This window comes from Stigmatopora argus, chromosome 6 (genome assembly GCF_051989625.1).
Source record: "Stigmatopora argus isolate UIUO_Sarg chromosome 6, RoL_Sarg_1.0, whole genome shotgun sequence".
Taxonomy (NCBI): Eukaryota; Metazoa; Chordata; class Actinopteri; order Syngnathiformes; family Syngnathidae; genus Stigmatopora; species Stigmatopora argus.
Window position 1 is genome coordinate 8,372,548 of NC_135392.1, and position 18,043 is coordinate 8,390,590.

The following is an 18,043-nucleotide window of genomic DNA, read 5'->3' on the forward strand; positions in this document are numbered from 1 at the left end:
CTACTATAGTAGCCACGCTAATTAAAATTGTCTTTATAAGTGTATCAAGCTTTTGATTCAGTGACAATATGGGGGTTTTGAAAATGATTAGTTTCTGTCTCACAAAACAAATTCATTAAATTCTTAACAGTTACTCTTCTTGTATCCGAAATAGATTAATAATGGCAATGCGAACCACTTTTTCAATTTAATTCCAACACACTGTAGACTACATTTTAGTGGAGGAAAAAACATCCCAATATACGCAGGTATTTTCAAGGTAACATTTCCAACGGACACATAAAAAACTGATAAGACGGAAAGTGGGTAATGTTTGATAGACTGCTGCTGAGATTGGATGACAGCTCAAAGGTCTAAGTTTGCTTTGTTATCCAGCTTCACACTTGACAAGTTTTTCCTGAAAACACTTGACATATCTTACCGGTGAGTCCTTTATTTCATTTCTCCAATACGATCTTGGTATGTTGAGTCCAAGTCTTTCTTAGCACGATCCTTTCTTTAGCGTCATGGTGGAGCTGGCATTCTACCCAGCAGTGGCTCTCATATACTTTTTTGCGGTGATGGACGCCAGCAAGTCGGATCGGATAGAGCTGGATGACAGAGCTTCTGTGAACGTCTTCTGTCTTTTCGTGTTGGTGCAGCCACTGTGTTTGGTATTTGGAGGATACACCGGCATGGCCGCATATCTTCTCACTGCGCTGGTCTCATACAACTTTCTGCCATGGAAGAAAAGGAAACAGATTGGAAAAGAAGCAAAGAAGACAAAGTAGTGACAAAAATATTGAAAAAAAACTGTTAAATGACACACCAGATGAACTTTGTCATATTCTCCAATTAATGAGAAGTATAGCATTTTTTTTTCAAAATGTTCTGTTTTATTTTGTTTTGTTAAAGGTAAATTTGTGACATGAATTGCCTTTAATATGTTAAAACGGGAATTCAAATTAATTCAGCACAGGCTAATAAAGTAAACAAAATATTTTTATTTTACCAGCCTTGGTAAGTAAATATTTTTTAATAAAACTTATCCTCATTTATTTTGTTTCTCAAGTTGAGCATGGTTATAATTTGACACTATGTACATATTTTTCAACCTGCTTCGTGCTGTCCATAATATAAATACTTATTTGTCTTTTGGAGACTTTTTTTGCACAGGTATCGCCCCTGTTGTGAGATGAAAACATTCTCTTTTTTAGTTCCTCTTAAAGAATCAATTATTTTTAGAAAAAAAAATAACAATCTGAGTTGGGGGATCCCCATCTCAATTGTTCATTTTTCATGAACATTTCAGGGAGCTACAGAACGAGTTTGTGCTATGCCCATGAAAAATGCATGTCAGCCAGTTTATGTTATTGACTCTTTCTCAGTGGGCTGACATTTTATCAGTGCTATTTTATATATTCCCCTAAAGACCATGATAATAATCAGTCCCAAGTTGTGGATATTGGATTGCGATTGGTTACGGCATAATGTCTTGGTATTTCTTGGACTTGAGATTACCTTCCATGATGACAAGCCCCCTTTTTTTCCTGCTATGGCGTTGCCTCTATCACACTCCCTCCATAAAATGGCATTACTATTGGTGCAGTTATCATGGTTGGTTTTCCTTTGTCATCTCGCCACTTTGAAGTTATAATCCAAAATCCATTGGCACAATCTAGATTCATCACTGAACCCAGAATTCCCTCACATGTTTTAGTTCCACTTCCAGCATTCTGGGAGTAAAGGGCCATCCTGGAATGGTTATTCAGAATTTTCTGGTTGGAGAGCCGTGTGCCATATTGTCATGCGGATTTGCAGAAGACAGCACATGAGCCGAAAGGCTAAGCAAGTTATCTTTTTAGGGATTGTCCTCTTGTGTCGTCCACTTAGCAGTTTTGCCTGTCACAGCTCGCATTACATGTTAAACTCGCTGTTCTTCAGGAGATTGTGCAAAGCCTTACTCCATACCCAGGCGGTGTCAAAGTGAGAGCAACATCATGTTTAAAAAGTCTACACCAGCATATAAATACATTTATGTTTGAAAAAAATGCGGTCAAGATTAATCATGTTTAAAAATATCTTCCACCATACATGTGATTTGACTTACAGTATAATCCATGAAACTCCATTGCTTTTAGCTTTTCAAGAACTGAAGAGTAAATAAAAATACAAAATAATCATTGTAGTAGTGCACAGTACTCCCCTAAAGCTACCACATGCCTGTGTATTAACCAATCACATTCAAACTTGAGTTAAATGAGAATCAGCAAACACCTGCCACCATTTAAAGTGTTGTTGATGAAGCAAAACCAAGTTCAGATATCCGGGTTAATTATCATTGCTTTCTAGCAGAAGGCTGACGTTTTGGTGCCAGCACAGATGCCTTTTTGGGAGTGTTCTTACTTGCCACCGTTTTATTTAAAGCCCCAAACCCTTCCAAAGAAAATCAACTGCTGTTCACCATGTTGCCAGCACCATGCTTTGCTCTCAGTAAGTATGCTGTTCACTTGCTAATTAACAGTAATGTGTTTATTCCAAATATTTTAGGAAGTTTAATCCTGGTTTTATCGGACCATAGCACATTTAATCTCTGTGAGCTGTACTTTGCCTGGTCATTTAACTAGTAGGCATTGCTTTTAAGATCACTAGGACACACAAATCCCCCAAACATGGCTTAGGAAGGTGGATATCTTATGTTGTTTATAATTTCATTGCCATTTATACACTGGCTATAGGCGTATCATAATTATATAAACAAACCTGTGAAAACCACATATTTTTTTAATGCCATCTTGAAGAGATTTCATTGATTTTTTTCTCCTTCTTGATTTGTACAGTTTAAAGGCCACATAAATGGCATAAAATGTTTTTAATTAGAGTTGAGGTCTCATTTTTAATGTCATAAACATCTGGCACTTTTTCCACTGTGATAGGCAGTTTGCCAATATCACATTTTACACTGTTGCACTCCTCATACCACCATATGTGGATTCATTTTAAAAGGGATAACACTTGTTGACAATTATTGTCAGAGAAAATTCTTTTTATGTGTTTTGTTTCATGTGTAATTTGAATTTCCTGTTCGCTAGTGCATAAATGCGTTGTGGGAAAACCCGGGAACGGAGTGGGAATATGCCCGAGCTGTTTATTAGTATTTGGCTCTCTTCCACAGATGCAGAAGCTCACAATATGGCAATGGGAATATTTTTGTAGACATAAGACACTCCTCATCATTAAAACGCTCTTTGGGGGTCATTTAAAGTCCCTGAATTGTTTGCTTTCCTCAGAGCATCTCACAGCATTTGCGTACAAATAAAATGGTGATTTATAGTGTCAAAGCACGTAAGGGTGCTTTTTGTAATACATTATTTTGAGCCAAGGTTATGTAGTACCATGAAAAAAAAAATGCTTCATCATTTGGCGATGTTTACCATTTCTTTTATGGCAGTAAATGTGAGGTATGTTCTCATTTACCCCCCCTAATTGGCACATCAGCAATGCTGCCTTTGGTATCATCCATTATTTAAGACAGGATAAAAATTCAGAGCCCTCAGGTATGCTTCTCATTTATTGCTCTTTCTACAAGGCTTCTCATTTTTCCCCACGAGGTCCTTTTAGTTGAATTACTAGCCCTGTTTTTTTCACCATCCATCAAGTGCAATGCATCTTCTCTCCTAGCTTTGTTTGCTGCCAATTAGCACAGACTTGGCTTTATTTGGGAGATAAACTTCACTTTTTTATGGGTGCACTCATCCACATGCAAAGGAATTGAAGTCTGTTACGGATGTTTTAAGCGGGTGCAAATAAACAAATATCTCTGAAAGAGTGAGCGCAGAATAATGATTTTACTACCGTAATAATATAGCAAAAATATTGCCACTTGGAAAAAAGCCCATGATATGAGACAAAAATATTATAGCTATAAGTGCAATAGTTAATTTATCAAAAGCCAGATTGGTCATTTAATGTGATCATCCAAATGTACTGTAATTTTTGTTCTCAGCATTCACATTTCTTATAAATTGGTCAGTTATTTATAGCCAATTGCAACAAACTCTTCATTTGCATTTTCCGTACCGCTTATCCGCAGGAGCGTTGTGGGGGTGCTGGAGCTTATCCCTTCCAACAAAGGGTTGTAGGTGGGGGGACACACTGGATAATTTTGTTTATAGCTCTATAATTGGAGCTCTCTGTGTCAGTTGGAATAATCTTCAAAAGACTATATTTTTCTTTAGAATGAGATTGATCTTATTTTGTTGGTCTGCGAAACCCTTTGTGTCTTTCCTTTTATTGCCAGTATATCTTGATAGGTCACAGTGATGGATGAGCAATTTCATTTCCAAAGATAACTACGTGTTATTAATCTTTGTAGCCATACACACACCCAAGAAGTGTGGAAGCTGGTGTTTTAGTATTTACTTAAACTATATGCCTGAATTTACTTGCTTCGCTTCAAGGTGAGTGATGGTCCGAAAGGACAGAGGTGAATATATCAGCATGTAAGAGCAGACTTGGCTAAAATGTTGCAACGTAAACTAAATGAAGACAACGCTGAATGTGTGTTTGTGTGTGTGTATGCCTGTGTGACAACCAAATGAAACCTGTCCTGCTGGGGTGTGGTGGTATGGTGTTTGTGTGTGTGTGAGTGAGTGAGTGAGTGTGGAAATTTGTTTGTGACGGGAATCTTAAAATGTCTTCTGCCTCCTCTAAGGCGATAATAGCCGTCATACATCACAAGGTTTGCGTGTCCCGCCGGGACTGGAAAGAGTTGCCCTGAAAAAGTTAATGATCGGCGTCCATAAAGGGAATGAAGATGTATGCATTTTTTTGTTTTGTTTTGTTTTAATGAATCCGGCCTTTAGGTGAAAAAAACTTGCATCCACCCGTTATCTTTATTTTAAATATGAGTCAGCATTTTGATTTCTGGTTAATTATGTGCGTTACTTCACATTAAATCAGAAGCGATAAAATAGACCTTTTTGTGGGCAACAGCCCACAGGACAAAGGCACTAAACTGTTGTAGAGTTTAATTGAGAAATAAAGGATGCATTCCTAAAAGTGGAGATTGACATCTATAGTGACTGTCAAAAGAAGTTATAGGATGTAAAATTAACATTCAAGGCTCTAATTATATAGTTGCCATAAAACGCCTACACTGTATTCTGTTATGTATAATTTCTACAGTTAACATTCATTTTTTATGAGATCCATGAATCAAATCACTTTCCTTTTTTCCGCTTTTTTTCGCTTTAGAGAATGCTACTGTGTTGTTATGCAGACTTCAAATTTCCATGTTGGAGGAGGTCTGCGCTCCACTGAATGCATTTCTAGTTCTATTTAAAGCCGCTGAGATGGATGCAGACTGACAATTTGTGACACCAGAAGAAAGGGGAGGAACGCTATTGATAGCGTTATGCTCAAGAACACACAAGATCTGGACTTGCGGGAATTCAGAAATCAAAGAGAGGGGTCACCACCAAGACTGAAATATTCATTCATAAACATTCACTCAGCAAGATTCAGTCACCACCACCAGGTCAGGTAATGAGCCTGCCTTATTCCCTCCAATTATGGATATAAAGGAAAGTACATTTAAGATCATTTATCATTCCTTAGTTCCTTATATCATGTTATGGTTTTATGTTTTTATCTAATTGGGATGACCTGCTATTTAAACAATAAAATGGTATACTTGAGTTTTTATTTTCAATTCAATTCTTTTTGCCAAGCTTTTGTGGTGAGTCTTTCTTTTTTATTGTGTCACATTATTCTAGACTTGTCTGGCTACCTTTTTGTTCTCGACGAAGCCAGCTCTCAGACTGAGGACCTGCTTTCGGATGAGTCTTGGTGGAGCAGAACCTTTGCCATTTATGTGTAATGGAAGCCCCTGTGCTCAGTGGGACCTTCAAATGACCAACCTTTTTATGTAATCTTTCCAGATCTGTGGCTCAAGACAAGTCCTCTGAATTTTTCAAAAGCCCTGTCAACTGGAGCGGCAAACATTATACAACATAGAGAGGTACGTTTTTCTAAAATAAGTTCTACTAACTGAATTCTATAGGTGCATGCCAGTAAAGATGCAGAAATGTACCAAGAATAGAAAACAAGTAAACTTTTCTACACTGTCTATTTGGAGGAGGTGGGATTGTATAAAATGATCCAGTGGTTGCCATAGCAATGAGAAAAATGCTATTTTCAAAACTACTTGTCATTATAGTATTAATTATTTTAGAATAAACTAAATACAATATTAAAAAAAATACTCAAAGAAAGTCAGGTTTTATTTAGTTGTTTATTGGGAAGGTTGTATTGGTCATTAAATATTTACTTACAGTATTTACACCGAAAGACACTTTTACATGGCTTGATCACATGCATATTCTCACGCGTTTGAAAAAAAAACTGTACACACATTTACACTCATTCAAGAATGAGTAGTCTGTGCAATAAAAGGCACAAATGACCTTTTGACCCTGCATTCATGTCACATCAAGTATTGATTTCAGAGACATTGTGACGTGTGACTGAGAGCTGGAAGTTAGCAGCAAACATGTAAGCAGCCCCCGTGATTGGTTGTGAGTGCCATCGTGTCCCATCAGCAGCCAACAACCCAAAAGATGAAAAGTTCTTAGCTGTTAATGGTCGAGTGAGCCAAAACATTCGCGGACATCAAACAGAATGCCAATTTATAAGATGTTGTATTTACTACACAAACATTGTGATTGGGTAAGGCCTGGTGTTTGAGGCACGGGGCGAAAAATTGCCAATTTTTTGACGGTCACACGACGGGGAAGCTAGAGTGGCTAATCGCAGGTTTGCCAATCATTTTTGTGTGGCTACTTTACACGGGCAGGGTCTATAAGACAACAACTGTTAAAGCTACTATTCAATCAATTTGGTGGAACTTCACTTTTTTATATTTAGCTTGCAATGTTGCGCATACAGAGCCTGGTATTAGCTGTTAAAATAATATTAAGCTTTGGTAGGATCTTTTTTTGTCTCAATAGAAAATTAGTCATGAAAACATTTCATTAGAGCTTTTTTTGCAGTTGTTCTGCTGCATTGAATTTATTTCTAAATATTAATGTGATGAAATATTAAAGGTGCCAGTGGAAGACTGGACTTGCATAAATGAAGGTTTTCATGCTACACCAACATTTACAATGCAGGACTGTTTAAAGCCTGACATTAAGTCTTTCCAAGCCTGCACATTTGACAAATATTAATAGAATTTTCTGCTAAAACTACTTGATGTCAAATGGTGTGCTCCTTGCTGTAAGATTTCTGTGCTACATCTAGAACACGCAGTTGATGTTCAGCCTTGGACTGTTTCATACTGTTTGTATCTGGACTATTCACAGTAGTATTATCTACTATCATAAAGAGCATGAAAATATGAAGTTTCAGTGCGTGAAGGAGTATTAGGGCCATTCATGAAAAGAATAGTACAGTGACTAAAATAAAATAGTGAGATTAAAACAAGTGATTTTTCAAAAGTAAAGGAAAAGTGGACTAAGAAAATAAAGACATTTTTCTAAGTTTGTGACCTGGTGTGGTAGTTTTTATGACGCAATAAAATGATTGAATTCTCAGGTTACGTCAACAAAAGAGCAATTTTTCTAGAACTAGTTTTTGAGCTGCAACGCTACTTTAAAAGCCAACTCCTTTTTCCCAAATGATTTTCTTATGTCTGAGACAGCGGCTTCTGTATGTTTTAGCCTCTATTAGCCTGGAATGGTCATAAGATCAAAACACTGGCTTTAATTTTAAAGAGGAAAATAAAGCAAAAATCATTTTAGTGAAAATACTGCAGTTTTTCATTTTCCTATACAGTCTAACACTATTATGTACTGCATATCCTCACGAGGTTGCCATGGTGGTGAAGCCAAACTGAGCTAAATATAGGCAGGAGGTGGGATACACACTAAATTGGCTGCCAGACTATTCTATGAAAATTACAAATTGTAAAAAAGGTTTTTTTCCCCCACTGTATAATTGGACAATTATATTCTTTACACCTTGCCGGTGAGGCCTTAATACTCCTTCAAAGCTGTCTTAGACAGTGTGGTCATTTTTTTTTGGAACATGAAAGTTACGACAAGACTATTTACATGGCATTAAGCACAATAGTTGGGCTGACTTTTCTTTTGAACTGGAGATAACTTTGAAGATAACGATGGTCAGATTTAAATATTATCTTGATGGGAAGGAATACCATTAACTTTCAAAGCTGTGAAATTTCAATAAACAGTATGACCCTTTGGCGCATTGGATATAAAATTGATGCAGGTGCAGGATATAAAATCTCCTCAGATGTGAAATCAGTAAGTCAGTACCGTGAACACTGTTTAAGCAGGTTATCCTCACAACTGATGACCTAGAAACATGAATGTCATCAACTTCGGTTAATCTGGCAAAATGGCACAGATGGAAAATACAGTAAAGGGTTCACTTTAGCGCTCTTATTTTGAAATAAAATCGAGTGTCCCACCCGCTTCAAAGCCGCAAGCAAAATCCTACACAAGAATCTTTTTTCTTCAAATTGACATTCCTACTTTCGCCATATAATGAAAACCTCGTTAAGATTTTTACAGCAAAGTAAGCTTATCTTCCGAAAAGTGTATTGAAAAAAAATAAAACAAAATTAGAATGATTAAGGTAATACGCTAATTGTACCATTTTTTTCTTCCTAAACAAGGCATTTGAAAAATAGAACCTAAAAATGACTGACAAAAATGATACGTCAACCCGTACCTGAGTCTCTCATCATAACAAATAACATAGAAACCAAAACCTTGCCGGTCAGTCACTGCGTTTGGAGTGTGTAAGCAGCATTAGACAACTATGGTAGCAGCAATACTGCAGAAATGCAGTGCAACTCAAGTACTACCAATTTGAAACCATTGCATCATTATAAAGGAGTGGTTTCGTATAGAGGGCATTCGAAGTTAGAGGGGAGTGAATTTGACTTATTGCGACTGCATGAAGAAAAGGTGTATTGTCCAAATTTTGAAAAAAAAACTGACTGTTAGATAGACAACCCAACTATGAGGCTAGGCAGGCAACAGAGAAAATCCAACGGAATGATGCCAGTTTGCTTAGGAAGCAGAAATTTCTTCCCATCATTTAATGGAGCAGCAAAAAGTGGGTGTAAGGAAATTTCCAAATCCCTATCCTTTGTGACCTGCTTTCCCCCAGAAAGTATCTTCTGCAGAGCAGATGGGAGGAATGTGAGAACACTCTATAAATTGGCTTCACACGGACTTTTGCTAACCGGATAAAGGGTGAAGCCTTCACCAGGGTGCACAAGCATAGAAGGGAAGCTCAATTAACTGGGCAGAATGATTTCACCTACTTCTATACCATGGAGTTATTAAATTGACATATTAAATCATGAAGATGTACATTAAAAAAGCAATCTGACAAGCAGTGATGAGTGATCTATCCCTGTACATTTTGCATGTGCAATAGGTAAAGTCTAATTGAATTTGTTAAGTACAGTGGAATGTTTAATGATCAATGCTCTAATATGAGAAACTCGTAGGCAAATTGTTTGGGGGAGAAGGAAGGCTTTACAGTCACACAAAAGTGGCTTTTTGTGTAATGAAATGTGAGACATTAGTAAACAGGACTTTGAACATGGGTTTATTTTGAGTGGGTATTTTTCTTTGGCTTTTTAATATATACTACAATATATTGTATGAGGGGTTATTAGTCATTAAATCGGTAAAGGCTACCACTGAGTGTAAAATTGCATTTTCAGTCAGGGATCCAAAATGACTATTGTTAACTATGGTGATTAATGTCACGTACTATAAGTGGACTCCCATAAAAAAATTAAAGAGTTCATCTTTAAGCTAGGGAGAACTATTTGTAAGCCGTGTGTTCTTGTTTTATTCATTTCATTTTCATTTAGCATGTAAGAATAAACCATTTCAGTGATAGAATGGCTGTCGACGGGTTGGAAGAGTGGATTGTCCGGTAAACAAAAGGGCCGATGGTTTGAATGCTGGGTCTAACTGTCCTTGGGCAAGACGATGAACCGTGCACTCCCTCAATCATTTCCAAAAATGCTCAGTCTTGATGAATATCAGTTTTAGATTTGACTATTGTTGATTAACACACAGTGATGCTCTGGGTTCAGACGTTCCACTGTACTTTCTTTCAAAGTCCAATTAAAAGCTTAGCCACATCATCTCAGTCTCAGTCCAATTAATCAACTTCTATCTATGTACTTATGACTGCACCTGAAAGATCCATGCGTGTTGGCTTATGTGGCATCAAAGTGCCCAAGCCAATTACTGGAAATTCTCCACATTAAAAATAGACTGAGAGGGATTGTTGGGGGGCTTTGGTTACCCTTGATAGAGAGGTGAAAAAGGCATGTAGGGGGCCACACCCAGTATGAGATGGGAACATTCTTGCCCTTAATGAAAGCACTGTAGTCTGCAAGGGGGTGTTTCATATTTCTGCTGTTGTCAGGACTTTTTTGCACAAGATAATGAAGTCTAGGGAGCTCCTTTAGGGGCAGTATCACTTCGCTCGTGCTACTGGATGTGTGCTTTCACGTTTGCAAGATCAGCAGTGAGACAGGCAGTGGCAACAGAGGACACATTTACAGACATAAAGAGCCAGACAAGTCCAGCACCAGATTTTTTTTTGTGCAAAGAGACTCATAAACATATCCACGCCCACATGGAAAACACGCTTCAAAACAAATGAGGTAGGGAAAATGAGAATTAAACATTACTTGATGTTCATCACAGAAACCCAAGTGACATAGTAAAGAGAAAAGGCTGGGGTGAAAAAAATCTGATGTTGAATTGTGTAACAGCAGAATAAGAATAATGATGAATAATGATTGTCCAGTGACCGAGCGTAAAAAATACAAAAATCATTACTGAAAAAAATATAGACGTTTCTCCATCTGTTCCTCCTTACGTGTCTTGCTTTTCAAAAAGTAAAAAGTTAAAAAAAAGGAAACAGCAGGACCCTAGTCTTCATTTTGTTATGAGGGAAATGGTCCTGCCAGATGTGTCTGCTAGATGCATTTGCCTTGGCACTTTCACATTTCAATTGGAAAACAAGAATGAAAGGAACAATTGTTTATTATGCCTTTCAAAATAATGTTCCATTACTCACAGTGACAAATAAAAGTGGGATTGCCTTGGGGTGGAAGTGAGGTCGCACCTCACAACTGAAGCAACGCGATAAAAGGGTCAAACGCCTTCACTTGAGTCGTCACCTCTTCCTCCACATCTTCGACAGCCAGATCTTCACAGTCTTGTCACTGCAGACAGAAACCGTGGGTGAGGGAAGTGTATATATTCAGAAACAGGCAGGCAAGCAAAGAGAATTCAGGGAAATGCAACAGAAAAATAAAAAATGCAAGCTTCCAATAGATCAGTGTTTCCCAGCCCTTTTGAGCTGAGGCATACTTTTTGCAATAAAAAAAATTCAAAAAATGCAAGGCGCTCAAAACCTTAAAATAGTTAGTTAGTTAGTTATACAAGGCCTAAAATCAGAGCAGAGTTGTCTGTTCTTATTTCCTATACAGCTTTTAGAAGTGGCAGTTTTAGAAGACATATCAAGAATTGTAGCATTTGTCAAATGTCCACCACATCTTTGAATTTTTTTAAACAAGTATTCCTGTTTTTTTAAACAGGGCTCTCTCCACGGTTGTAAATTGGAATTTACTTTGAAGCAAAACTGAGTGCAGTCTGTAGAAGAATGATAACAATTGCAGAAAATTGGCGGTCTAAGAATAGCAACCAGTTGAGTGAAAAAAATAAAAATGTACCAAAGAGAAACCCAACCCATTGCAAGTTTTGTTTTACTGCATGTAACACACAGTGTGTTAGCTGTTACTTACACAATTCTTGCATAAAGATAGGAGAGTAGAAATAGGTCAACAAAAGGAAGGAAACAGAAGAGAAAAGTGCAAGGACAGGAAAAGGAAAGGAAAAGAAAGTACCAGAGGGATGAGGGAAGGTGGTAATCATGGGAGGCTGGTGGCTCGGCCCTTGATGGCGAGGACCCGGCGAGGAAGACACGGGGTCAAGCCTGGCACATAGTTCCATAATTTCACCCTGCAATCACTGAGGTCCACCCACAGGAAGAATTTGAGACAAACAGGTTGTGGTGCAGTAGGATTGAAGAGACAGTGGAGTGAAGGATGAGAATGAGGCAGAGAAGAAGACGCAAAGCAGAAGGGATAGAATATTAGTGAGATGGGAACAAATGTAAATGAATCATCTGCTATGAGGTCTACCCTGCAGCTACGTGAAAAATATTATTGAAATTTTTCCAACCTCACCAGTGCCCTTTCCTGTAGAAGCTGTTATTTATTTTCTTTTTTGTCAATGAAGAACACAGAGAATGTATAGACATCCCATACTATCTTGGTAGTAGGTATGACTAATAACATTCATCATAGTTATAATGCAGAGTGTACAAAATAACTCAAAACTGTTTATCATTAATCAGAGGTAACTTTTAAAGCAATGAGGCTTGCGTATTCTTTTTTTTATTTCCTTTTGCTGATTAGAATGGTAAATCTGTGGGCTTGCAATATTGTTAAATACTTTTTTTTGGTCAAAAATGTCAAAATGAGTTGCAAGTAGCTGTCAAATATAAAATGCCCTCTATGTCACTCTTTTGTGCATCTTTTTTCATCTCCATTAACAAGCAAAAAAAGGAGCAGAAACTTAGAAAACGTACCTGGACGCAGTGAAAATCTGCCGAGAGTTTGTACAAATGGCATTAATGGGGCTGTCGTGTCCTTTGACTTCTCCTATTGGGGTGAAGTTGTCAACGTTCCACACCTTCAGCATACCGCCCCGACAGCCGCTGAGCAGTAATGGCCTCCCCGGGACGTAGGCCAAGGCGCACACCCAGTCCTTGTGGGCGATGGGGATTTGCTGTCAAGAAAAGAGAGAGAAATTGTGCTTAGTAAAAAAAGGCAAGTTTCTTACTGGATAAATCAATTGAATGGATTGGACGTCTAACACTGGCAATGGCACTGAAAGACGAGCATCCACAGCCAGTTTCAGTGAAATGGACATCTATCATTGTCAATAGCAGGCAATGAGTTCATTTTGCGTCACTTGTTTTTTTTCAGCTTCCATTTGAGGGTACTTGCAGGTCACTTCCAGTAAATTATGAATCATTTCCTATTGATATTGAGGGACTTTCTCCCATGCTTCTTAATTGTGTGACACTTTCTGCTGATTTTTGTGCATTTCCAAGTTACTTTTGGGGGATTTTGACGTTGCTTGTTAACTCATTGGCTGCCATTGAAGGTGCTGTTTTGACGGCAGGAGGCGAATGAACAAATTTGATTTCAGATCGACAATTGAGCAAACTGCAGCAGTGCACGCACTTGATCACACAACTCACAAACTTCTGATTTTGCGGTGTCCTGGTCAGAAAAAATGAAAGCATTCTGTACATACATTATGAATGAGCTACAAAGTGCATGTCAGGCAGAACAACCCCGTGGGCCAGATCGGATAACCTAGTGGGCCACTTTTGGCCCACGGGCCGTAAGTTTGACACCACTGGTCTACAGGCTACATGGCAAAGTGGCATCCCAACTGCTCCAACTTCTTGGGATATCAGACATACACTTGGTCTGACTTCTGTGAAAAGTTTTAGTTGTCCACTCATTATTAAACATTAGGCACCCACAGTCTATTTTCCGTTTTCTTTGTTCTGCTCATTTTACAGTAGCGCTGAATTGACCTAGGGGAAATTAAACATCATTTTTATGCAAGGAAATAAGATGTGAAAAAGGTAGCAGGGGTTGACTCAGAAAAACAGCGGGTGTGGCTGTCATAAAAAGATAACTTATTCATAGGTAGAGGGGAAAAAGCAACATGGTAACTAGGCAACATATAAGCACAGTTTGAAATATCCACAAGTTATTCTTAGCTCAATTCAGTCAAGAAAACACGCACTCCCTTGTGTTTGGAAAGATAATCCCAATGACACAAACCTCAAAGTAGCATGTGCAAAAAAATGGCAGCAGCTAAAAATGTGTGCACTTCCAGAAAATATTTATATATTTGTGTTCTTTCAAATCACATCGCTGCTCAAGTGGAAAACTTTCCTACCTCGTTTCACTTTTGAAAGAAAAAAAATACTTAAAATAGCCGACAGGCATATCTTCTGCTTTCAAAAAAGCATACCAAAACAAAGAGGCGGGGGATGTGAGGGGGGTGCGTTGACATTTCACTTTACTAAAGCCTAACATTTTTCTCACCACTAATTTTCTCATGTATTTTCTCATGGCTGAAGGGAATAAATCCTGACCGAAATGCTTATGATTATGACAGGAATGTAGTTCTAACAGTATAAAGGGCGTTATATAAGCAATGTTCATCCCTCACGACTTGTATCTGTCTTTACATATACTACAGCAATTGGTTAATTTATTTTTACACTAATGCCATTTAAGATTTGTGAAAATGTGAATTAAAAAAAAAAAAGCTAAACAATTGCAATGTATTTGTGAGTCTGGAGTGTATAGTTTTGAAGGGCACTCCAGATAGTGGAGCTCTTTCTGCGCTCCCTGAACTCTCATTATTGGGGTCAGCAGATCTTTGTTAGTTTGAGATGAGATCTGTAGGTCACAATATGTTCAATGGCTTTTCACATGGGCCTACACATATACCATACAGAAAATATTAGAGCCGAGGCAGCGCTTAAACCAAGAAAACAGAATTCTATTAGACCACTACATGATGTCAGGATTTTGCAACAGAATTGAATCTTTGCAACAACAAAAAATTGTTAAAGGTTCCTGCATAGGTTCGTACGCCAGAATGGAGTCTCTGCTAAATGAAAATTTTCAAGTTAAAATATTAAAAGAAAATACCAGAAGAATATTAAAACCTAATGTTGGATCAAAAAAGTCGTAAACGTATTTATTCATTTTATTAAAATATATGTATCTGCTTTGTGTGTTGTCTTCTCATCCCAAAGGGCCTCTTGCCTACCTTTGCCTGGGGCCATACATTTCTTCGATCCACCCCTCAACACAATTTCTTTGCAAGGTAAAGTATATTTAGAATTTTATACAGGATTTGGGAAGGGCTATGATATAGCCAACATTAATTATAAAGAAATTGCTCCATTGAGTCCCATGAGATTGTACACTGTACTTAACAGAAACGCAAACAAAACAGCTCTTAAAAGAGGCAGTGCTCCAAAGCAGTAATAAACAATATCATTTTATAACCCAAGCCTAAATTCAGATGCAACTTCATAATTAGACAAGAAGCTGTAAAATAGATTGCATTTGCTTTTTGTCAAATGAAGTAGTAGAGGTGAGACTCCACGGACCATAGCACAGACGATCTAAATGAGTCTTTGAACATGTCTTATTTAGTCTTCTGGGAGAAATTAAAAAAAGATTGAAGATGGAATAAAAATAAAAAATAACTTATTAAAAATTTGACAATGTGATGCTTACTATGCAAATGAATGCACATGCAAATGAAATCTACCCAGAAGGTGCCATATTATGCATTTTTAACATAGGCAAGCAGCAGTCGATACACTAGAGACACCACAGAAGAAAACACGCATCCAAAACACACACTTTCTTTCCCTTCTCTCCTATGCACTGATGTTGACATACTTTCCTACCACTTTACCCACAACACACAAGCACCACAAACTGAATTGTATAAATGAAGAAATGAAGGGGGCGTTTCTGTGACAGTGATCTGTCCACTCCAAACCAATGACACATCAAACATGAAAATAAACAATGCAATTTTGAGTGCAGAGAATTGTTTGTGAAACATGTCATGCAAAAATATGGAGCAAACACACCTGATTGGCATTTCCGCATGGTGCAGTCACAGTATTGAATGATGCTAGCTCCTGATTGGAGTGCCCTGCGAGATCAACTCCACGTATGTAGTCGGGCTGTAAGTAATTAACCCCATAGCCACACAAGAGTGCAATTTTGGCAGACCACTCATTCAACTGACCCTCTAACCCAGGGGTCTCCAAATCGGTCCTTGAGGGCCGCTGTGGGTGCAGGTTTTTGTTCCAACCCATCCAACACATACAGTTTAACCAATGAGGCTTCTGCTGAAAAAAGAAGCACCTGACTGCAATCCACTGATTGCACTTCTACAATACCAGATTGTTGGAATGGTTTCCTCTTATAGGTTGGAACAAAAACCCACACCCACCCCTTTGGGCACCACTGCTCTAACCCTTTGACATGGTAGAAGTTTTTAGGTGTGGAAAAAGCGCTGCCTTTCATGGCATTCAACAAGAGATTCCAAGCAAAATCACCACAATGTCTAGTGGCCTTTGACCTCATCAAAATCAGTGACTGTTAGACATTAATAGCTGGACCAATAATATGAAGAAGTGCAGGCACTGCTCAATTTATGAACGTGTTACGGTCCTACACTGGCAACCTAACACTACCCACTAACTAAGCCGAAACTATGGCGCTGGGGGACTAATTGTTAGACAAGGCAGTTCGATATGTCGTAAATCGATGACAGTGTAACCTGAAGACTGCCTCATTTAAATAAATTAAGATTTAGATTTTTTTTTTAAATGTCCTGTGCAGTCCCCTAAAGGTCTATTCAAATCCTTATTAAATTTCCCATTAATATGCTGCCTAAGCTCAACAGCCTTAACACACATCTAGCCACAGTTACATCTTTAAATGTAAAATCAATCAGTGAACAAAAAAGTGTCAGATCATTCAAAGCCGGAAATGCCCCAGTAGAGGTAGGGTAAATGTGGATGTGATTATATTGAATTCACACAGCAGGTAAAAATCAATAAATCATGTGATAAATACAGGCAATTCAAAATGACTTGGTATTTTCTTGTTGTTGTTAAATGTCTCCAAAATGTTAGAGTAATTTTTCATCTCTGCCATCTCAGGTCAAAACAATTCACTGAGGTATGTAGCAAGTGATTGGTCATGTCAGCATGCCAAACTGCTTGTATGTAGGGCATGAAACGCTATTATAGTCAAAACCAGCAGACTAATAAGCAACATGAAAGACAAAAGGCAGTTTAGCAGACATTTTTGAGAGGATAAATAAGTATTTGCTTGTCAAATTACTTAGAAATTACGTTCAGCAATAATTCTCTCTCAATCAATTGAAACAATTCATTATACAGGTAGTAAAGCAGCTTTAGAGTTGTCCGCAATAATCATCACATGCCAGTGGAAGGACTGAAATGAGTCTAAATCTGTCACAATGTTGTTGCTTTACATTCCCCACAACACTCTGGAGTTTCTTCAAACTACAATAAACATTACGTGCCATTCTGCCCACAAATCAAATAAAAAACAAATAAGGATGAGCTCTCAGACCTTATCCAAAGCAGAATAATCCTAAATTCAGTTTAAATGAATGTCAACCGATATTGATAACTACTCCATTCCATGGATTTAGGTGTTAGTATTAGAGTGGTTTGTTTGTTTGCTTTCTTTTTGTTATACAGCAGTGTTGGTGAGTCTGCTGTATCAACTGCCACAACTTTAGCTAAAATGCCAAGAGACCGTAATATCAAAAAGTTATTAAATTTTTCCCATTTCTCCAGCAGCCGTCACACATGAGCAACAGTCTTTTTGAGGTTCCAACTCAAAGGATAATTTATACCTGACCATGATTGCCTGCAACATTACAAACACTACCTGTGACATCTTTTTTAGAAAACAAAATTTGTGTTTGCGACCACTTCATGATGAGAAATACTACTATAAAAGAGAAGTACTTCACATGATGAAATATAGAATGCTGGAGCATGTGGACGTCTAGACTAATGCAAAAATGTATGTCATGTAACCAGTGTGACACAGTGAGTATCTATAATGCTACCCTGTCTTTTTACCACGAGAAACAGTGAATGTGTTGCTATAAATTGTCAAAGAATCTTCCAATAAAGGTACATTTCAATGTTATTTTACTAAAGGAGTCTTTTTTTCGACACTGTAGATCAGTCACAGATAACCTAGATTTTATCGTGTTAGGAATCTTGAAAAATGGCATGTGCTGTGCATGGTACATGA

General features: G+C 37.8%; 3 protein-coding genes and 1 long non-coding RNA gene across 19 annotated transcripts in view; 2 read left to right on the forward strand and 2 right to left on the reverse strand.

The window, feature by feature from the left end:
- Window positions 1–2,208, reverse strand: part of cpne5b (copine Vb) — a 67,035-nt gene extending 64,827 nt beyond the window's left edge. For 4 of the 6 annotated variants that reach the window (XM_077604067.1, XM_077604064.1, XM_077604066.1 and 1 more), the window contains exons 1-2: window positions 2,090–2,208; window positions 422–716 (exon numbers count right to left, since the gene is read on the reverse strand). The gene's annotated coding sequence lies outside the window, so the exon portion shown is untranslated. Of the gene's footprint in view, window positions 1–421; window positions 735–1,500; window positions 1,985–2,089 lie in introns of those variants that run through there. The other 2 variants (XM_077604062.1, XM_077604063.1) reach the window with 2 other exon arrangements.
- Window positions 273–2,175, forward strand: LOC144076324 (uncharacterized). The gene is made up of 2 exons (XM_077604070.1): window positions 273–423; window positions 503–2,175. Exons 1-2 carry the CDS (start codon window positions 338–340, stop codon window positions 768–770), a joined length of 354 nt encoding a protein of 117 aa, XP_077460196.1. The 5' UTR covers window positions 273–337; the 3' UTR covers window positions 771–2,175.
- LOC144076325 (uncharacterized) lies at window positions 2,204–17,934 on the forward strand. Of its 3 annotated transcripts, none has more exons than XR_013300789.1 (4): window positions 2,204–2,472; window positions 5,922–6,001; window positions 14,968–15,038; window positions 17,578–17,934. It is a non-coding gene; the product is annotated as an uncharacterized LOC144076325 (long non-coding RNA). The 3 variants fall into 3 exon arrangements; XR_013300788.1 differs by having other exon boundaries at window positions 17,592–17,934; XR_013300790.1 differs by lacking the exons at window positions 14,968–15,038; window positions 17,578–17,934 and adding an exon at window positions 11,648–11,787 and having other exon boundaries at window positions 2,211–2,472.
- kif21b (kinesin family member 21B) overlaps window positions 6,261–18,043 on the reverse strand; it is a 48,015-nt gene continuing 36,232 nt past the window's right edge. For 7 of the 9 annotated variants that reach the window (XM_077604056.1, XM_077604053.1, XM_077604058.1 and 4 more), the window contains 3 exons: window positions 12,703–12,902; window positions 11,957–12,080; window positions 6,261–11,272 (listed from right to left, as the gene is read on the reverse strand). In XM_077604056.1, the coding sequence (XP_077460182.1) occupies window positions 11,981–12,080; window positions 12,703–12,902 (300 nt within the window). In that variant the 3' untranslated portion in view covers window positions 6,261–11,272; window positions 11,957–11,980. The remainder of the gene's footprint in view (window positions 11,273–11,956; window positions 12,081–12,702; window positions 12,903–18,043) is intronic. The other 2 variants (XM_077604059.1, XM_077604057.1) reach the window with 1 other exon arrangement.